The sequence below is a fragment of the Pseudorasbora parva genome, chromosome 22 (genome assembly GCF_024679245.1).
Source record: "Pseudorasbora parva isolate DD20220531a chromosome 22, ASM2467924v1, whole genome shotgun sequence".
NCBI lineage: Eukaryota > Metazoa > Chordata > Actinopteri > Cypriniformes > Gobionidae > Pseudorasbora > Pseudorasbora parva.
Genome location: NC_090193.1, coordinates 22,910,469 through 22,931,139, shown reverse-complemented (window position 1 = coordinate 22,931,139; position 20,671 = coordinate 22,910,469). Strand labels below are relative to the sequence as shown.

The following is a 20,671-nucleotide window of genomic DNA, read 5'->3' as shown; positions in this document are numbered from 1 at the left end:
CTTTTTTGTGTGTTCTTGTGGGCGGAGGGTTAGTCAACAAACGGTTCTAGTGACGTCATTACATCCCTGCACTTCCTGCTGTAGTCCAAACCGGCCGTTTGCTGTAGGCTTTGAAAGGGAACTTCTGTTAAATAAAATATCTTGCTTGGCATTGAACTTTGAGCTTTATAATTTTACAGGTATTATTTATGCTCTAACAGCAACATTGCACACTAACTAAAGTTTGAAAGATGGAATCGAGAAGAACGGGGCCTTTAAATATATACATGACAAAGAAAGCAACAGAAATATGCGCGCGTAAGAAAAAAAGCGTGGCGCGGGGCGTGCTCGCGCCACCAGACTCTGACAGCATGCGATCAGACAGCATGCGATTCAGTTCTTTCACGGATTATTGTTTGGCATTGAATGGTCAGAAATATGAAAAAATGCACGGCCTGGCGAGTATTCAGGTAAACACAGTCGGATCTGTTTTTAGTATTCAGTTGAGGTAATTAGAGCCGTGCAGGTCTTAAGCCAGACCTCATATTCTGTGTGATATATGGTATCGATTTAGTATCGGTATCGAGGTATTTTAGTCTGGTATCGTATCGAAGTCATCATTTTGGTATTGTGAAAACACTAATACATAGTGTTGTCACAATACAAAGTGGTTTGTTATCAGAGGAGACTATGTCCAAGTTATACTTGGACACAGTATAATATAAAGAGTTTGTGTATGTATAACATTAATATATTATTACCAAATAATGTACTGTATATTACACCTCTGTATAAAGTGATGCCATAAGCTGATGTCGTTTTCATTACCAGTATTGCAACATCAATGTTGTTGCTAATAATTCACTACAATTATTCCATCATCCTTGTCAATTTATGATTACCTTATGCTTTTCCTTGATGGCATATGAAATTAAATTATGAACTAAACACATCATCATCAAGAGTATAATCACTGCTGTGACCTATATTGTGGATACGTACCAGGTTTGGACCATTCAGCGACTGATCCGTTGTAGACCTGGTTCTTAAACTCGGGTCTGTTGTCATTCATGTCAATGACATAAATGTACAGATCAATAGGAGGCTCCATTTGGTTCCCGTTAATATCCACTGCATGGGCTCTGAGCTGTGGATGAGACAACAATAAAAGCACATTAATTAACAAATCATAATTCACCAATAACTTCAGCTATGCAGAGGCTTCTCTGGAAAGCACAGCACTGCTATTAAATCGGGTTTAAGAAACTCAGAGGCATTAAAGATCTCAGCGTACTTGGCGGAGGCACTGAATGGAAATTACATTCATATTTCATAGATGTTAGATATGGGATCCGTTGGGATGGTGTTGCCTTGTTCCTATCTGAAATCCATGAGTTATAATTCAGTGAGGACTTCCAGAGAAAGAGAGTATGAGATGGAGTTTAGCTTCAGAAAAATAAATAAGCAAATAAATAAATAAATAAAACCCACGCCTATTTTGGTTAGATCTCTGAAAAAAAAAAAAAAATGCACAAGGCAAGATAAAGCTTTCTTTAATTCAGATAAACAACCCCTTATAAAAAAATATTTTAGTGATAGAGCATTCTCAGGGGAAACAGGATAAGGGAGGGGTAAAAGAAAAACAAAAGAGCAAGAGATAGCGCAAGAAAGAGCCCGAGAGCGAAAAAAGAGAGGGATAGAGGAAAGGTTTAAGGCTGGATTAACTCCAAATTCTCTTCTTAGAATTTATTCACTACAGAATTACATGCACACGCACTAAATAAAACTATTATCCTAAAATCCCTCACCGGAATTACATCCCAAATAAGAGGGCTGCATTGCTCCATGCGTTATACACAAGAACATCGAGATTCTATATGCATTTCTGCAGTAATACGACACCTGCCGACAAAAGCTCTCATTTAATATTGCCCAAGACGACAGGTTTTTGTTGTGCATGGCAAAACTAACTGTCAGGTGAACAAATAAATAAAGACACACAACAGGAAAATCTGTTTCCTCAGCTGCTGTGCTTAGCATTCTGCATGGGTTGGTTTTGTGTGTGTGAGAGCATGTAGATATGTGTGAGATTGTCTGTTGTTAGTGGCTGAGACACTGGATCTTTGATCTGTCGACCCATGAGAGCGTGCAGACTGCAAATGTGTGGCTTAATGGCATTATTAACATGCTAGCTGACAGAACCGAAACACAGAGACGGAGCGACAGAGAGAGAGAGAGAGATGGGCAGAGAAACTGAAAATCCTCCTCTAGTTCTTTATCCCTTTGTTTATTTTCTTCTCTTGCCACTGTGTCAAAGCCATCAGCTCTTAAATTCTGCAACACACTCTAGTGGTGGGAGACTTGTGGGCAGTCAAGAAAAACTGCTGGATACTCAAAACGATCGGAAACTAGATATAGAGACTCAGTGTCCTGCCTGCAGCATATTCACCATGCTTATCTTTAGTATAGGGCAGTATTTCCTAAGCTTTTTTTTTAGTCTTATCTTACAGCATTAATCATTAATATTCTCAAAATAGTCATTACTTCAAAGACTTGTTTTTGAATAAAACACAAATCAATACTGCTAGTAAACTTTCCTCGTTTTAATGAGACAACTGAGCTTGTTTATCATTTGTAGGTTCTAACAGTTCTGGGCCAATCATGAAGAAACTTTGAGAAAGACTTAAAAGGGAATTTACATAATGCAGGGTGAACAAATTTTTTATAAATTCATCAAAAATCCAATGGTTTATGTCAACATAAAAAAACTTCTCCACTATTCTGTCAGATAAAGTGGCAGAACACATTATTTCATTCCCGTTTAAAAGTTTGGGGTCAGTAAGATTCAAAAGAAAAATAAATGAATACTTTTATTTAGAAAGGATGTGTTAAATTTATCAAAAGTGACAGTAAATACATTTATAATGTTAAATGTTGTTTTGAACTTTCTATTGATCAGGATCCCCCAAAAACGTATCACTGTTTCCACAAAATGCCTGATACATACAATTTCCACCTCAGTATTGTCATAAATTAACATGCAGCAATACCATAGAGTGTAAATAATTATATTTATTCAAATTATTAAATGGATGCCGCCTTAATGGGACAATAAAGCCCTCCATACACCTACCCCTACCAAATAAATGCTTTTATTATTATTAAATTTCATTACATTTACATTTAATCATTTAGCAGACGCTTTTATCCAAAGCGACTTACAAAAAAGGGGAGAGCAATAGAAGCATTAGGAAATGTATTTCTACTTTTAGAACTTTTCTTGATTTTTACTGAAAGTAAATGCCAATGTGATATGTGATGGGAAAAGGGAGAAGAGTGAGCTTGGCAAAAGGTGGATTTGAACCCGAGTAGATGGCGTCAAAAGATCCTTGAGCCTTACGCCCAATTTATACTTCTCTGTTTTAAATCTTGTCTGGCCCAATCAGGCATTGTTAGGTGGAGCTAGTGCAAATAGCACTTGCCAACAAGGCACGCTATTTGCACTTGGTGGAAATAGACACTCCATTAAAATATATGATATAAACCAGTTTTGTTTATTGTAATAATAGTTCTGCGTATACTGTCTTTTTGATAATGTAAATGTAGCCTTGGTGAGCAGATTTTTTTTTTTTTTTTTTAAATCTCACTGACCCCAAACTTTTGAATGCTAATGTATAGTTTTAATTATATATATTTTCAATGACATTGCTGAATATTACACAATAAGAGCAGTTTGAAAGCATTTTGTTAAGTATTATGAAAGTAAATCTAGTCAATTGTCATTGCATGTTGACTTAAACATCCGGTTGCTCTGTTGGTTCCTATGATGGGGGAGTCATCACTATTGCTAACACAATTGTTGTTAATCATGAGCCATCGCTATTGTTAACCTCAGGTTGACTCCTGGGGGATTGTCGATAAATAAGCATTGTTTTCTACTCAAGAAGGCTCAAATTGAATCGGCCTCCTCATATGCTATGTGAAAAGCCATGAGTATAAATCTGGGCTGTCTGCACTAGAACAACCTGAGTTAGTGCAAATTGTGAGCAGTTCTTAGATAAAAGGAGTCATATTGATACTCATGCTATGCTGAGTAACGAAAGGGTCTGTATAAGCGATCCGCCGCTTAAGACCTGAGGGGCCACTTAACCTTTACAGTGCTCCTACGCCTATCGTCCTGACTCACTAACTGCAAACGGTGTCTAACTGAAAGTAAACATGCATTTACATTCATACGCGCACAGAATCATACACATTAGCTCTGTTTCAAAACCTTTTGTCTTGCTGCCAATATTTTGCTGCCAAAAAAAAAAAAAAAAAAAAAAAATTACAAATAGAAACCTATTTGTCAAACACAAACACTACTCATCAATGAATAAATAAACAATAAAAGAATAAATGACAGAGTGAATGAATGACACAGGGTGTCGTTTTTCATAATCATAATTTAACCTATTGTGGGAAAACAAATTTTTTGTCAGTCACCAATTGTGCAAGTTCTCTCATTTAAAAAGATGAGAGGCCTGCAATTTTCATCATAGGTACACTTGGATTACAGAATAAGAAAAAAGTCCAGAAAATCACATTTTTAAAGAATTTATTTGCTAATTATGATAGAAAATAAGCATTTGGTCAATAACAAAAGTTAATCTCAATACTTTGCATAACCTTTGTTGGCAATAACAGAGGTCAAACTTTTCTGTAAGTCTCCACAAGGTTTTTACACACTGTTGCTGGTAGTTTGGCCCATTCCTCCATGCAGATCTCCTCTAGAACAGTGATGTTTTTGTCACTGGGCAACACAGATGTTCATCTCCCTTCAAAGATTTTCTATGGAGTTGAGATTTGTAGACTGGCTAGGCCACTCCAGGACCTTGAAATGTTTTTTAAGAAGCTTAGTTTCCCGGGTGGTGTTTGGGATCATTGTCATGATGAAAGACCCAACAACGTTTCATCTTCAATGCTCTTGCTGATGGAAGGAAGTTTTTACTCAAAATATCACGATACATGGCCCAATTCATTGTTTCCTTTACACGGATAAGTCGACCTGGTCCCTTTGCAGAAAAACAGCCCCAAAGCAGGATATTTCCATTCCCAAGCTTCATAGTAGGTATGGTGTTCTTTGGCTGTAACTCAGCATATCTTCTCCTCCAAACACGACAAGTTGAGTTTTTACCAAAAAGTAAATTTCTCCAAATCCTCTTCTGGATCATTCAAAGGCTCTCTAGCAAACTTCAGACGGGCCCGGGCATTTACTGGCTTAAACAAGGGGACACGTCTGGCACTGCAGGATTTGAGCCCTTGGTGGCGCAGTGTGTTACTGATGGTAGCTTTTGTTACTTTTGTCCCAGCTCTCTGCAGGTCATTCGCTAGGTCCCCCCGTGTGGTTCTGGGATTTTGCTCACCGTTCCTGTGATCATTTTGACCACACAGGGTGAGATCTTGTGTGGAGCCCCAGATAGAGAGAGATTATCAGCGGTCTTATATGTCTTCCATTGTCTAATAATTGCTCCCACAGTTGATTTCTTCACACCAAACTGCTTCCTATTGCAGATTCAGTCCTCCCATCCTGGTGCAGGTCTACAATTTTGTTTCCTTTGACAGCTCTTTGGTCTTGGCCATAGTGGAGTTTGGAGTCAGACTGTTCGAGGTTGTGGACAGGTGTCTTTTATACTGATAACAAGTTCAAACAGGTGTCATTAATACAGTTAACGAGTGGAGGACATAGGAGCCTCTTAAAGAAGTTATAGGTCTGTGAGAGCCAGAAATGTTGCTTTTTTTGTAAGTAATCTGAATTATTCTTTAAAATGTGATTTTCTGGATTTTCTTTCTCATTCTTTCTCTCATAGTTAAAGTGTACCTATGATGAAAATTACAGGCCTCTCTATTATCTTTTTAAGTGGGAGAACTTGCACAATTTGTGGCTGACTAAATACTTTTTTGCCCCACTGTAGATATTAATAAATAAAATTTGAAGTTGGAAATTATTTTAATGTTTTTGAATGTAGTCTCTTAGGCTCACCAAGGTTGCATGTTTGATCAAAATACTAATAATAATGTAATAATTGTGATATTGTGAAAAATTATTAAAATGTTATTACACTTTTTTTTTTCCAGTTTATTCATTAAATGTATCAAAATTTACAGTGAAGACATTTATAGTGATACAAAGGCTCTCCTTTCAAGTAAATGCTTTCCATCATCAAATATTCCTTAAAAAAAGAGAATCATGCTGACAATAATAATTAATAATTGAGCCTAATAATAATGGATAACAACTGAGCACTAAATCATCATTTTAAATTTATGAAGGATCATGTAAAACTGAAGGCTAGAATTCAGCTTTGCCATCACAGAAATAAATAATCTTTATTATGTTAAATTCTAATAATAGTTCACAAAAGTACTGTTTTTACTGCATTTTTGATCAAATAAATGCTTAAGAGATGGTGATGAGACTTCTTTTAAAAATATTACAAAACTGTACCGACCCTAAACAGTTGCCCAGTATTAATTATAGACATGACATATATACAATGTTAAATTTATATTATTATTTTTTAATAATAAATAAATAAATAAATAAATAAATAAATAAATAAAAATCACTGAGCTTGTCACAATGCATTCTGGCATTGCCTTTTCCATAGAGGCTTTATACAGTGTCACCTTTGATTTTGGCCCGAACGAGATATCTTAAGAGACAGCATAATTAAGTTACCTACCTTTTGGGACGGCCTACAGAATCATGCCTCCATAGACAGCTTACTATGTTTAGAAAATGTATGCACTCACACACACACAGCCGCCGACTTAACCACCGCGAGTGCTGACTTATTCAGATATGCAGACACTTACGCACACACCTGGTGAGACAAGCCTAGCCGTAATTTAGACTGATAGGTAGACGCACGGTGCCACATCATCTACTGCTCAATGGACCAGAGAGTTAAGAGAAAAGAGAAGGAGTGAGAGAGAAAAGGAGGCATAAGTCAAAAGTGGGAGCCGCAAACAGAGGAGACCTCGTTTTATAGCTGATCTAAATATATACTGTACCAAGGGCCTATTGACACTTCCTGCAAAACAGCCGAGATAAAGAGGCAGTTATAATTGTAAGGAACAACCATGAGAATCAAAAGCAATGTGTTGTGTTAGGAGTGTGTGAGTGAATGACAGTCAGGGGAAGATGTGGCGGAAGGAAGGCTGGCTGGCAGCCCTCTTGTGACAGAGGTGCGTTGACAGGCAGAAACATAAGGGGGCAGGGTCGCTGTTTGATTTGATTCCCCAGTTGAGATGAAGCATTGGGAGTTGCATACTCATCACTTGTGACAATTCAACACTATTTCACTCCCTTTCTTTCTCTCTCTCTCAAGCTCACTCTCTCATCTGCGCGTTGCTACTGAACCTTCGTCTAATTGACAGTTTGACTAACTGGAAAAAAAACCCTGACGTGTCAAAGCGTTTCTTTTCTTTGTCTTTAGCTTTTCTTCTTCACATTATTCATAAGAAAAAGAGCCACATAAACAGAATAGCAGCACAAAAACAAAACAAAAAAGCACTCTTAACAAGTGATGCCAGCCAGCAGGTCCGAAACGATTTGTTTTTAATGCATTGAAAGCAGTTTGAATAGACTTAATTGCACAATGAAGTATGAATTTTAAGATTTCTGCAAACTTTGCTTAACAAGCAGTAGCTTTACAAAGTCTGTAGTTCTGTGTTTGATAGCTAAAAAGGCTGACAAGGCAACTGCACTTGTTTTGATGGCTTTCTGGAGCCAATCAGGTTTGCAATCAAGTCAGATCTCTGAGTTTGTAGGTCTGATTAAAAGTTATTCTGAACTTTATAAAAGAATTTATATTAATTCAAAACTGGAGTTTATATATACAAAGTAGCATAAGTGGCTAAATTATTTTTTGCACTTCCTGACAAAATGAAAAATAATAATAATAATAATATTTTAATGATACGATATGAAGCAAGAAATGTATTGATCTAATTTAAATTAATAAGTATTTATACTTTCATGTTGTACAAATCTATGGAAAAATAATTTTGCAAGCAAAACTTTGGAAAATGTGTGAACTGACTTCATATATCCAATACTTTCTGGTGCAATACCACCTAGCCAAATCTACTCCAACAAAGCAGACCTGAAATATACATAAAACAAACAGATGCAAAGACTATAGACCCACAAAAATAATTATTACATATTTGTAACCTTACTTAGAAAGTGGGCTTTCTAAATTTGAAAGCTTTCTGTGTCAGGCATCTCCAGTTTTTTGTTGTTGTGTAAAAACAGTTAATTAGCATCGTAACTGGTATTTGTTTTCATATTATTTTAATTTATTGATGTACTAATAAACACACAAATTTTTTTTAAATAAACACAAACAGTTCTACTGTTTACTGTACTTTGTTAAGTCAGTCACACACCAGACGAGAAGTGCCATGCTGAGCTGCGGCTAATGAAAAGAAAGTGTCCTACTAACAGAAAATATCTCGCTTAATAAGATCTTTCTTTCCAGCAAAAAAACAGAATATAGGGCTTCATATACTTCAAGAGGGTTACCAATAGTTGTGCTTAGGGTTAAGGGGTTGGTTAGGACAATATATCAATTAAATATGAATAATAAAACAACCAAATAATTCCTGAAAATGAATAATATGAATAGAGAATTGAATAGTAAGTGCTCTACATTTTTGTACTTGTACGACACACAAAGACCTTGAGAGAACCTTGTTTAATATGATTGAAAGGGTCTCTTAAAAGTTCTGGAAAAGGTTTAGTATAATTAGTATAATTTGTTTGCGGAGGTTACTCGGTCTGATATTTTTTATGTAATCTGAATTAATTGTGTGTGTGTGTGTGTGTGTGTGTGTGTACAAAACATCCAAAGCAATATCTGAAATCCTTGTAATTTTTTGGTCACCATGAAGAAAACAGCTTATAAATCATACAGAATGATGTTTATTGAAAAAAGTATAAGTGCTGAAAGTTTTCTGTGATGGATAGGTTTAGGGTCAGGGGATAGAATAGTATAAAAAGTATATGTCAATGGAAAGACTCCATAAAACCTGTGTGTGTGTGTATATATATATATATATTAGGGATGGCTCGATACCACAATTTTGGCTTCGGTACGGTACCACAATCTAATACCGAAGTACCGATATTAAATCGATACGACAAGGTCTGATATTAGCGCGGGTATATTGCACGCGAATGAGAACAATTATGCAAGTTTTGAGTTTATAAAGTGGGAAATTACCACAAATGTTTATTAGTAAATTAATCAGCGAAGCTTATCACACCAAATCAGTCATTTGAAAACTTTCTTGTGAGAAATAATTTCAGCAAAAATCTCTCAAAATTAGCTAATTGCTTCTGGTTTCAAAAGACATCGCACTACACTAAAGCAATCTGCATAATCCGATTCAACATTTCACGCTCGTCTCGGGACGGATAACGGAAATCATTTGAACATGCAAGAGATTTTATAGCATTTCGTAATAACAGTTAAGTTACAGGAGATATGAGCTCATAACAACGACACACACACACACACACACACACACACACACACACACACACACACACACACACACGCCTGTCACTTAGTCACGCTCGCACATTACACATTAAGTTTCCTTAAACAGTCAAATACACAGAATTATGTACAAATGTCCGTCTTTAGTGAGTATTCACACGCAGGCGGCGGTGTCTAACGCGAATGTAAACAGTGCAATAGTACGCGTGCAAATATAATGAGATCTAAATGTCATTGGTTGAAACGAACGCTGGAGATTGTGATATTTGATCTTATGTTAGGCTATGTGTGTGCGTTGATCAGTGTTAAAAAAACAAAAATGTCTAAATGAGATGGTTTGAATGATTCACTGACCTGTCGATCTCTTAAGAAGTCCTAAAGTCAGGATAGTGACAGATGCTTCTTGGCTAGGTTTGATGGTTCTTCATCAGTTTTATAAGCAAAGTCATTACAAATGTCACTTCTACTCCTCTCTTTATTCATTCGTTTTGGGCATCTTGAGTGAGATTCAACTGCTTAATCCATTTTGTCCGTCTATGTTGTTGTCACATTTGCCGGTTGTTTCGGGTCAGTTGGGGTAGCGGGCTGCCATCTAGCGGTGAACTTCGGAACAGCAGCATATACCGAAATGTGCCAAATCATGATATCGTACCGTTTTAAATAAAATATATACCGGTATTTTTCCAGTACCGGTATATCGCGCATCCCTAATATATATATATATATATATATATATATATATATATATATATATATATATATATGAAGACTTCAAATGCAAAAGCCTCTAAATCCAAGTTTTTCTTTAAAATAAGCATTTTTGTCAGGGTTCCATGTGTAAGTTTCTATCAAAATACTGGTACTTCTGAATGGGCTGAGGCTGGGATTTAGTGGGTTTGAAGTGAAAGTATTTTATGAACGTATACTATGTATTGAGATAATTCACTCAGTATCGTTATCTCATTTTTGAGATAACGATAACATTTTAATTAAAAGTGGCTTTTAGAGGCTTTTGCATCTGAACTCTTCACATACAAATCCATCAACATATCCAAAATATTGTACACTCACAGAGGGAAAAAGGATTTGTTCAACCATGTCTAAAAATAATTGTTGTCTTATTTTTTCTATTTTGTTCTATAATGCAAAGGCATTCATACACTTTTAAAAGTGTCCAAATACTTCTCTGGATCACTGCATATATTAAATCAAGACAGATCAGTTCTAGTTTTATTCCAACTGGCAAAAGGCCATCAACTCTTGCAAACTGGAGCATGTTTCTTAAATGGGTTTGAGGCCAGTTCCACTTTTAATAGGATCTGAAAAGGGCAAAAAATTCTCTTCTCGAGGCAACTCTGAAAAGGGATGCACTTACATGGTAAGAGGCTCTTTCTTCTCTGTCCAAAGGCTTAGTGACAGACATCTTCCCTGTCACAGGATCGATGATGTAGACGTCACTGGGAGGCTGGTCTGCCCCGGCTCCGGTTATACTGTACCGGATCTCAATCTCTTTGTCCTGGTCCGATCGAATCTGCAATAAAACAGCATCATTAGAAGAGTTCTGTAGATAATCAAACACAAGATGCTTGACACGCACATGTAAATAAGTTCTCCGCTTTTTTTTATTTTATTTTAGCTTCCAGTACCAAGATTTTACAATGGATAACAATATGATTTTCCTGCACAAACTAAAACAACAACAACAAAAACTTTAAAATGAAGTACATTAATATTGCAATGAACAACAATGAAAATTAATTAAATCGCATGGGCTGAATTGTGAATTACAGTGTATTGTAAATGCATTAAAGGGTTACTTCAGCGATTAGCATATGGCTTTGTATCAGTAGAAACCCTGGAGTAGGGCTGCACGATTAATCGAAATCGAACCGCAATCGCGATTTGGCTTGTGTGCGATTATGAAAGCTCAAAGGCTGCGATTTTAATTAAATAAATAAATGCCCAGTGTTAGCGAAGAGCGGTTCTGTAATACACGCTGCTCCGTCTGCAAGTTGCTTATAACGTGCGTTTGAAAAAGCAACACGAGTCAAACATCTTCACAAACTAGTGAAGCGTTCATAAACCTGTTCAACAAAAGACGTTTAATAACATGTTTTACCTCAGTTCATATCGTCAGTCGAGTGTGTGAGCTGATGTGGCTTCTCATCAGAGTGAGGCAGACGACGCGTTATTTTATAGTATTCTATGCCAATCAGCACTGCATTATAATACACTTTATTACTATGAAAATACCCTTGACGGCTTGAAGAACTCAAATACTCCATATTTTGCTGCAGTCGTGTTTATTGTCGTCATGTTTAATCAAAGCATCTCTATCTTCTGTTTACACAGCGTTAGCTTCACATCATGGATTTCCTGAAAACTAACGTCAATTACTTCTCTGACGCAAATGTGGCGTTTTCCGCTCGAGGGCGCCCTCTGGCTTTCAGTATGAATGAAAAACGTTTGGCTAATCAATAATAAAAAAATAAAAAAATAATAATAAAAAATATATATATATAATTACAAAAACTCCTTAGGCTTAGACCTTTCTAATGTTTTTTAGTCATAGGCTGTCTGCATATTAATATGCAGACCCAGCAGTTTTTTTTTTTTTTTGTAAAATAAGTTCTTTAAAATATTACAAAATAATAATAATAATTAGTATTATATTGTTATATTTATTCTGACATACTCTTTTTTATTTGTAATTATGAAAATGTTATTGTAATGGTAATATTTCTTATTTTTACAAATATTTTTAGCAGTAATAATAATCATAATAATTATTATTAGTCACATTAATATAAAAACATAAAATGTTATAAACACACGCTTTTCATTTGTAAAAAATAATAATAACAATAATCGCATTTTAAATCGCAATCGCAATTTTACCCAGAATAATCGCAATTATATATTTTCCCCAAATCGTGCAGCCCTACCCTGGAGTATATTCAAATAAATGTGCTTTCCCCCTCATATCCCCCTGAGACAAGAGATTTATGCATTTTATTTCTGGGAAAATTCCTCCTATTGATGATATTTGCATCATAGGAGGAATGTTTGGCCAAAGGCTAAAGACTACAGCCAGCAGAGGGAGCCATTTCCGCATGTTTTGAACCCGCGCATGGGGGATGGAGATCACACTCAGACCTCAGCTCGCAGCTACACGCACTCATTTAAACAGAGCTATGGTGAGCAATGTAAGTCTTTTAACTTCTCAAATTAATTTCGATGAAAGTTAAGCTTGCAAAGGCATGAACTGAAACGCATGCCAGACTGAACTTGCGTTGTGAATGTATGCCGCGAGTGTAGTCTCGATTACCTCAGTTCTCATCACGAGACCTCATCAGCTCATTTATCTGACTCCTGCAGTTAGTGCTCAGTGCTGTGATACTCACGCGGTGACTCACATTGACTCATTATATTGAACAGACTCGTTCAGTTTTTAATTGTAGTTACTTCTCCAACTCAGTCACAGTAATCAAGTAGGTGGCTTTGGGAATGGCCTCACAGGGCAGCGAAGCATTCTGGGAATTGTAGTCTTTCATCCCCATGAGACAAAAATACATTTTCTGTCTTTTCTCAGTCTTGAAGGCACCAAATTCAAAAATAATTTCACATTTCTACTACATCAATGACCCAGTTTAAATACAGATTCATCTTCCCAGCGCTGAAGTACCCCTTTAACAAAATAGGAAGTGTGATTGGACATACACTGGAACAAACACTGGGCCAAATATTATACATTATATTAGCCATATTATTAAATGACAAGTTCATTTCCAACAAAATAAAGTTGTACAGTCTTTAACATTAGCAAAATATATATAGCAAGTTCACTAACACTACAGTATGGGGACTTTTGCCTATAATAAACTCTACTTTTAATAAACTACTTTACTGCTTATTAATAGTTTGTAAGGTAGTTTTTGTAGCATTTAAGTTTAGGTTTTGGGTAGGATTAAGGGATGTAGAATATGGTCATGCAGAATAAGGCATTAATAAGTGCTTTATACGTACTAATAAACAGCCAATATCCTAGTAATATGCAAGCTAATAAGCAACTAGTTAATAGTGAAAATTGCAACATGTTACTGCAAGTTCTTTATCAGCCATTAAAAAAAAAAAACAACAACAACTGTCCTATCTATATGCATGATTCGGTATTTTAATATCTGAAGACCAGAATAGACCAAATACCTTGAGAATATCTCATCTACACACTTCCAAGACAAATGTCAGAAGATTTCCATATTCATGCAATCAATGTCCAAATGATTTCTGAAAACATTCTGTCACATATCCACTGATGCTTAGTTTACATTATTAAAGTTTGCAGAAATATAGATGCTGCTCATATTTTCTGTGTTATAATTGCACTGCACAACTGATCCAATCTTTAGGCTTTGGTACCATCAGGAAATTAAAAAATAATGCAAGATGGATAATGTTGCAGTGATCTGTGGCGTCAAAAGCTTGTTTATTAATCAAAGTCAAGCCACTGTTGCTTTCCAAACAGTAAATAGTGTTCAGCATCAGGGTTTGATGCTTGACAGTTGGATGCCAAGTGAATTGGGCCATTGATCACAATGATAATGCTTTAGCAGACACATTCTCTCAGCTGCGTGACAATTGCCTGCCATACAAACTTGACTCAATAGGCCTGAGAATAACGGAAACAGGCAGAATAATAAAGACTAAAGTAACATAGACTTATTTATTAAAGTGTGTATACTTCTTTCTGTTAAAATACTTTTCTCAGATTTATGGGCAGAGACAACAATTAAAATCACTACGAGTCTGATTGCCCTCTATTGCATTCCCTGCTGGATGCAACATTAAAATCCAGATAAATGTGGGCAGGAACATCCATTAGTCTGACCACTGGGAGAACAGGGGGAGGGGCTAGGAAACCTAAAAACAGGCATTATTTTCGCAGTCACAGAAATTACACGTCAGTGAAAAAGTCATACTATATATACTTCCATTTACTGATGGCTTGAGATAATGAGTAGAAAAGTGACATTTCTGACCTACTTTTAATTGAAGCTGGATCATTACCGCTCATGAAAAATCCTCGCCTTTGTATTTTTCTTCCAAACTTTGTTTGATGTAAAGAACAGATGCATACACAATTCTCTCTCATTCTTCCCCCATCCATCTCTTTTCTGTCTCCCGTCTTTCTATCTGGCATCATTAACCATGGCATGGCTCAATGCGATAGACGTTTCCCTCTTCAGTTTTCCTTCTCTCTTGCATTGAAGCAAGAAACATGTTGCAGAACCGTGGGACATTAAACATCTGGATATCAATCTGCTTGATGCTTTTGTTTGACAGGGGATGGTTTCTCACAATGGTTCTTCTCATCAAAAGTGCGATTATAACAGATTTTGTTGACGCATGTTTAGCCTGTTTATGTAACAAAAAGCTTGTCCTATAAAAACACCAGAACACTGTTTATGGCCTCTATAATAATTGGATTAGACACACTTACTTAAAAAAAACAAGACTATAGAAATCAAGAATAATTGAAGTATATGTTTGAGGACCATTATGTTGATAAATTATGTGAAAAGTTAAGGCTGTGAAAGTTACTTTAAAATTATTTTGATTTTGATGTTATATATTTTTTCCACATTCCATTTTTAATTTTGGCAGCCACCAAAATTAATGTTTGTCCCTTCAAAGATTTAGTAGTTAATGATAACCGATATCAGAGTACCAGAATTTTAGCGTGAATTCTGTATGCTCGTGAATCCTTTTACTATAACCAAAATAGTATAAAAACAATGTCAATAAGCGAATAATTACACAGCATAGACAACTTTGTTACAACTTTGACAAGCTTTGTGTACCTCACGTTGAACTGAAGTAATTGACAGCTTGATTATAATGGCAGCGATCTTTGGTCGCTTTCTGTATACAATATATATTTTTCATGCTGCTAACTACACATTGCAAAGTTTCTGGACTGACAACTGTATTTAAACCTTTCATGCAAGAATTATGACAACTTCAGTTGGGATTTTTTTCTCATGAACTGTGAATGGTGGAAAAACTAGTGATTAGGTGTTTTCAATCTCATCTTAAATGAGCAGTATTGGAAGAAATGCATTACAAGTAACATGCATAATAAGTTACTTTTCTTATGTAACTGCAAATTACATTTATTTTATCAACAAAAAAGTATTTACAAGAACAACAGTCATTAATATAAGTATTTTAGCTGGAATATAGCTAGTGATGGGTGATGTCCAATTTAGTGAACAGACGATTAATCAGAATTTCCTCCTAATATAAAATCAATACTCTGAAAATTTTACCATGATATGACTCCTTAGATGTTTCTTGGTGCTACACTTGTTTTTCCTGCAAGAGTCTGATAGAAGGAATGGACTGATATTTCGGAACAACTTGGCATTTCTGACTGGCCGTCGGCCATCTTGGTTTAGAGCAGTGGCGGCTCATCAGTGGAGACACAACCTACCCAAAATTTTGAGGTGAAAATGGGAGGTGTAAATTAGTGCAATAAAATTCCCCGTTTTTAATTTCAATCTCATGTCAGAATGTGTGTAGCGATTTATTTTTTGTAATGCATTTCTGTAAGTGTAACCACTGCACTCTTTCCTGAAATTGCTGAATCTGCGAAACGTGACTCTCAGAGGGGATAGAAATGAGCCAATCACAACAAGTATTACACGAAAAGTAACAAGGCAGAGGAGGCTAGCATCCCTTGGTATAACAACCAATCAATGAGATGTAAATTATGTGATATTAGTTTGAACTGCAACCGCTGATGTACCAACTACATATGGAGAGTAGAGATATTAAATATTTAATTGCAAACAAATTTATCAAACTACCATTCAAACAACAGCTACAAATGAAAAATGAAGGTAAGATATAGGCTACAACAATCAGCTTCATTAAATGGCCAAACGTGCTCTTTTAACACTGAAAATTAAAGGAAAGAAGGTGAAATTATATTTAGATTGTCTTGCTGTATGCATGTTTTTCTGTAAATGTTCTGTCTAAAAGTGCAGTCTTAATGACAGAAAGGACAAAGTGTTTTCTCCAGTTAAAAATATATATATATATATTATGAGAGTGTGCCTCCTCTATTTGAAAACCAAGCCGCCACCACCACTAGTTTAGAGATCGAGGAAAAAGACCAGCCATAGAGATTAAATATAATTTTGTTAACTAAATGCAATTACTAAAACTGCAATATATATATGCATCAATATATATATGATGTGCATCAAATGACATCCAAAAATATGTACTGCTTGCATAACAATAGATATGCATTTCTGCATTGCTATAGGCTTTTTTGTTTACACCTCTGGCTTGACTATTTAATACCCACCCTTACAAATTTTACCGCACCGACTTTTCTGTAAAAAGGAATACGACAGGAAAAAATGAGAGCAAAGTGGAGATATCTTTCAGGAGATGCGTTTATATGCCCACTTATGCGTCTCCACTTTCAAGCGAGGCAACACCTCATGAAATATCACCAGATTCAAAATTATGACCATGTTTCTGTGTGTCACTGGGCTTTGCGATGCGCAAGACATTTGATGTGAGGGGATTTTGTGCTGAAGCAATCAAATGTAAACCCTGACGCCTTTGAGTCACGGGATATAAAACCTACACCCCGCCTACCCATTTCGTGAGCCGTGGGTCTGGAAACCATGCGTGAAAGTGAAATGACTGGTGAGCGTGCTACAGTCCTTTTTTTTGCATAACATATTCCGCAGACGGAGCGTGATGGCTTTCTCTTCATTTCACTCAGACACTGAACTCCCACACATGACCTTTCGGTGCAATATCTAAACCTTGCTCTCCCACTCTCTCTGCTTTGGTAAAGTTCTCTTTCTATTTAAACGGCTGCTAAAAACATCGAAGAGATACGCCGCTCAGGACATTGAGACTCTGTATATTGATTTGGTAATAAAAACATATTCCTGGTAGCTTTCAGTACAGCCCTAGCCTGCATTTAATATCAATGTTTTTTGAATAGACAAAAAGCCAGGAATCAAAGTTCAGAAGTTTTTTTTTTTTTTATCTTACTACTTTCCTGGACGAACTGGCAATCAAATCTGAAATCACAGAAATAGTTCTTTGTATTCTGCTAAGAACATGTAGGCAACATATCAATTTAGAGCCTGAAAGGGATTGGAAATTTCTTGCGGTGGAAGAAAGAAACATACCGCAGCATCCTCCTTGCAAACATTTGAAAAATGAATGGCTTTCTGGGAGGATGACAGGTAAGAGATTGGTATGTGGGCTACATAGCATGGATCAAAGAGAGTTTTTCTGCTCAATAATTCAGCAGCAGTGGTGCACCATGAACACACACCTAGAATATCCACCTTTCCTGATTCAGATGAATCGTCATTCGCCGCTCGAGCCATCCCGGTGACACATACGCTTAAATATCCCAGAGGCAAGGAGGTAAGGTCCCTTGTACATTTAAAAGTCTCTTTAAAAATCCTCCCATGGGCAGCCTGGAAGGATTTGTCACGTTTGCAGCCCTGGCCCCCCAAACTCCCAGTTTAATGAATGTTCTTTATAATACTAAATTGAATAAATGATGATCGTGCCCTCGTTAAGTCCCCTGGGCTTGATTGAGTCATCTGAATTCAGTGCTAATGACAAAAAGCAATTTTTGAAATCTTCCTCCCACTCGTTAGTTGTAGAATTACAGCGAGCGCGGGGTGAATAGGGGGAAGATGGCTAACACGTGAGGAACGTGCTCTTTCCGCAGATATCATGTTGGAGATAAATGCTGCGTTTCTAGGGCAGGTTCAGAGTGACTTCTGCCTTTTTCTGACGAGCTTTACCGTCCTGCGAGAGGTTGTATCAGAGCCCCCTTCAAAAGAGCAAATGGAGTCAGGCGAGGGATTAGCACCAGAGTACCTCATTACAAGTAGAGACACTATTAACTACATTTCTTTTTTTTTGCAGCAACAGTTTGATAGCAGTTTTCAAAATAGTGCAGCTTTTCCAACAAGCAGATACTTTTTGCAACAAAAAAAGTGGCATATTAAGTGATGCTTTTCCTGTCATTGTACAGGAACAACAAGACTGTGTTTTTTGAACGCCACACAAATACAGCATTAGACTAAAAAACTTTTTATAAATGTAGTTCTTTATAGCAAATTATATTACATTATATTAGTTTATTACAGCAGCATTTACAACAGTTAAATGATGCTGTTCGTCATTACTTTTCAACTCCGTAATATAAAATAAGTATATTATATTTAGTTGTAATCAGTGAAATTATATGTTTTTGTAGCAGCACAACATTTTTTCTGTTAAAGTTTTTCTGAAAAAGTTATCTGTTCTAAAATATTTCATATAGACTAAACTAGAGCAGAAATTGGTCTTTGTAAGTGCAAGTGCTATAACATTATTTTTTTAAACCCTTCTTTAACATTCATGAATGGCAAAAAAAGGTAACGGTAATACGTTTTGGGAACCCTTTCATGAAAAACAAACAAAAAAACAAAACAAAAAAACACCCTGTGCCCCATAAATTATAATGTTTAAAAGTTTAATATTTAAGAAAAACTGTACTTCCTTTTTGTTATCCTTTAGTTGACTTTTTCAAAACAATAGCATGCTGTAGAAAGCATTAACTACTTTAAATAAGCTTAGTGTAATAACTGATCAGCAACATGTTAACTGTAACAAACAGAAAAGGCATTAATGCAAATCAACAAACCAAGACATTCAAGGTATTTTTAATCAGTTTATGCTCCCGGGGAGTGGAACCCGTTAGTGAAGAGTTGCTAGCAGCATATCGGTTTAGATGAACCTCATGACGTGCAGGGAACGTTCAAAATGCAGTTTAATGCTCTTTTACATCAGAGACTGAATCCTTCATTAGCTTTTCTCTGCATTGCCGTTTTTCATTTTGGGATTCGGCATAATGAAACAGACAACGTTTGAATAACAAATGTACTATTAATTTCAAGTTATTTGAAGTTATTCACATGTGCAGCCGACAAAGTATGAAAACTCAAATTAAGAGAGAGTGAAAAGAAAAAACCCCAACAACAAATAACCAAATCATATCAGAAAAAAACCCTCTTAGAGTTCATTGAAATGCGTGACTGATGCCCAAAAAACAAGTTTCTTTTCTATAGGCCTCTCTGGACTCAACTAAAATGTCTTGATGGCCCTCTCTTATTTCTTGTTCATCAGTAACAGCTTTTTTCCTTGATTTTATAGTATTGCACTCTCGTTTTATGACTACTTATTGGAACTGTCTGCTCTTCCTATGAGAACCTGAGGCGTTTAAAGCAGGCTATAAGAGTCAAGAGCTTTGTGAGGTAGTTGATGAGCTGGTCAACGGGTGCAGTCTGATGAGTGTTCAGTCAGGCACTGTCCTCTAACTTACAGGCCACCTCAAGCTTCCTACAGGCTGCTTCGATAACTAAAGCACTGTGGTCCGATAGTCTCATAGCAGTCAAGCCTGTCGAATTTGTCTTTTAGTGTTCTTTAGTGCCGCTATATTCAGCCACACACTTGATATTAGGGTTTCATTTGTGGCGGCACTTGTGTAACTTTAGTTAAAGTTCTTACAAAGTGGTAAACTACAAAGTGTTCTGCTACTCAGCTGTACGTGAACACATGTGTGGGCGTACGTGTCTTTACGAAGGCTCTCTGATTACATATTGTGCTAGAACCATCACACTCAATAATACAAGCCTTTGCCCGACTATATGGAGATCAGGGCTGCTGTTTAGTTTCATTGTCTTCCGTCCAATATCCCTTACACAGATGGATACTATTCACCAGGATGAATCATCTTCCTGCCAGCATGCTAAAGGATGAGCAATGCACCAAAAAAGAAACCATGAGAAGCCAGAGTACAGAAAAGAAAGAGCGGCGGAGAAATGTTTAGAGTAATGGTTGAAACTTATTGCTTTGACAGACCATTCAAGACACTTTAGGAAATAGTCGTGCACATTTAGAAGATTAGTCATATCCTTTAAGGCCAAGGTTTAAAGTAATAAACAATAAACCTCTCTACATCCATAAATATGTGGCCAAAACCTGGCAGCTTGATACAAATTACCCTACAGTGCATCGCTTCAAAAAGTGTCTATCAAACGCTT

General features: G+C 36.3%; 1 protein-coding gene across 3 annotated transcripts in view; it reads right to left on the bottom strand.

Annotated features, from left to right (window-relative positions):
- The window catches only part of cdh4 (cadherin 4, type 1, R-cadherin (retinal)), a 317,548-nt gene that overhangs the window by 54,227 nt on the left and 242,650 nt on the right, over window positions 1–20,671 (bottom strand). For all 3 annotated transcript variants that reach the window (XM_067432318.1, XM_067432320.1, XM_067432319.1), the window contains 2 exons: window positions 10,906–11,061; window positions 982–1,126 (listed from right to left, as the gene is read on the bottom strand). In XM_067432318.1, the coding sequence (XP_067288419.1) occupies window positions 982–1,126; window positions 10,906–11,061 (301 nt within the window). The remainder of the gene's footprint in view (window positions 1–981; window positions 1,127–10,905; window positions 11,062–20,671) is intronic.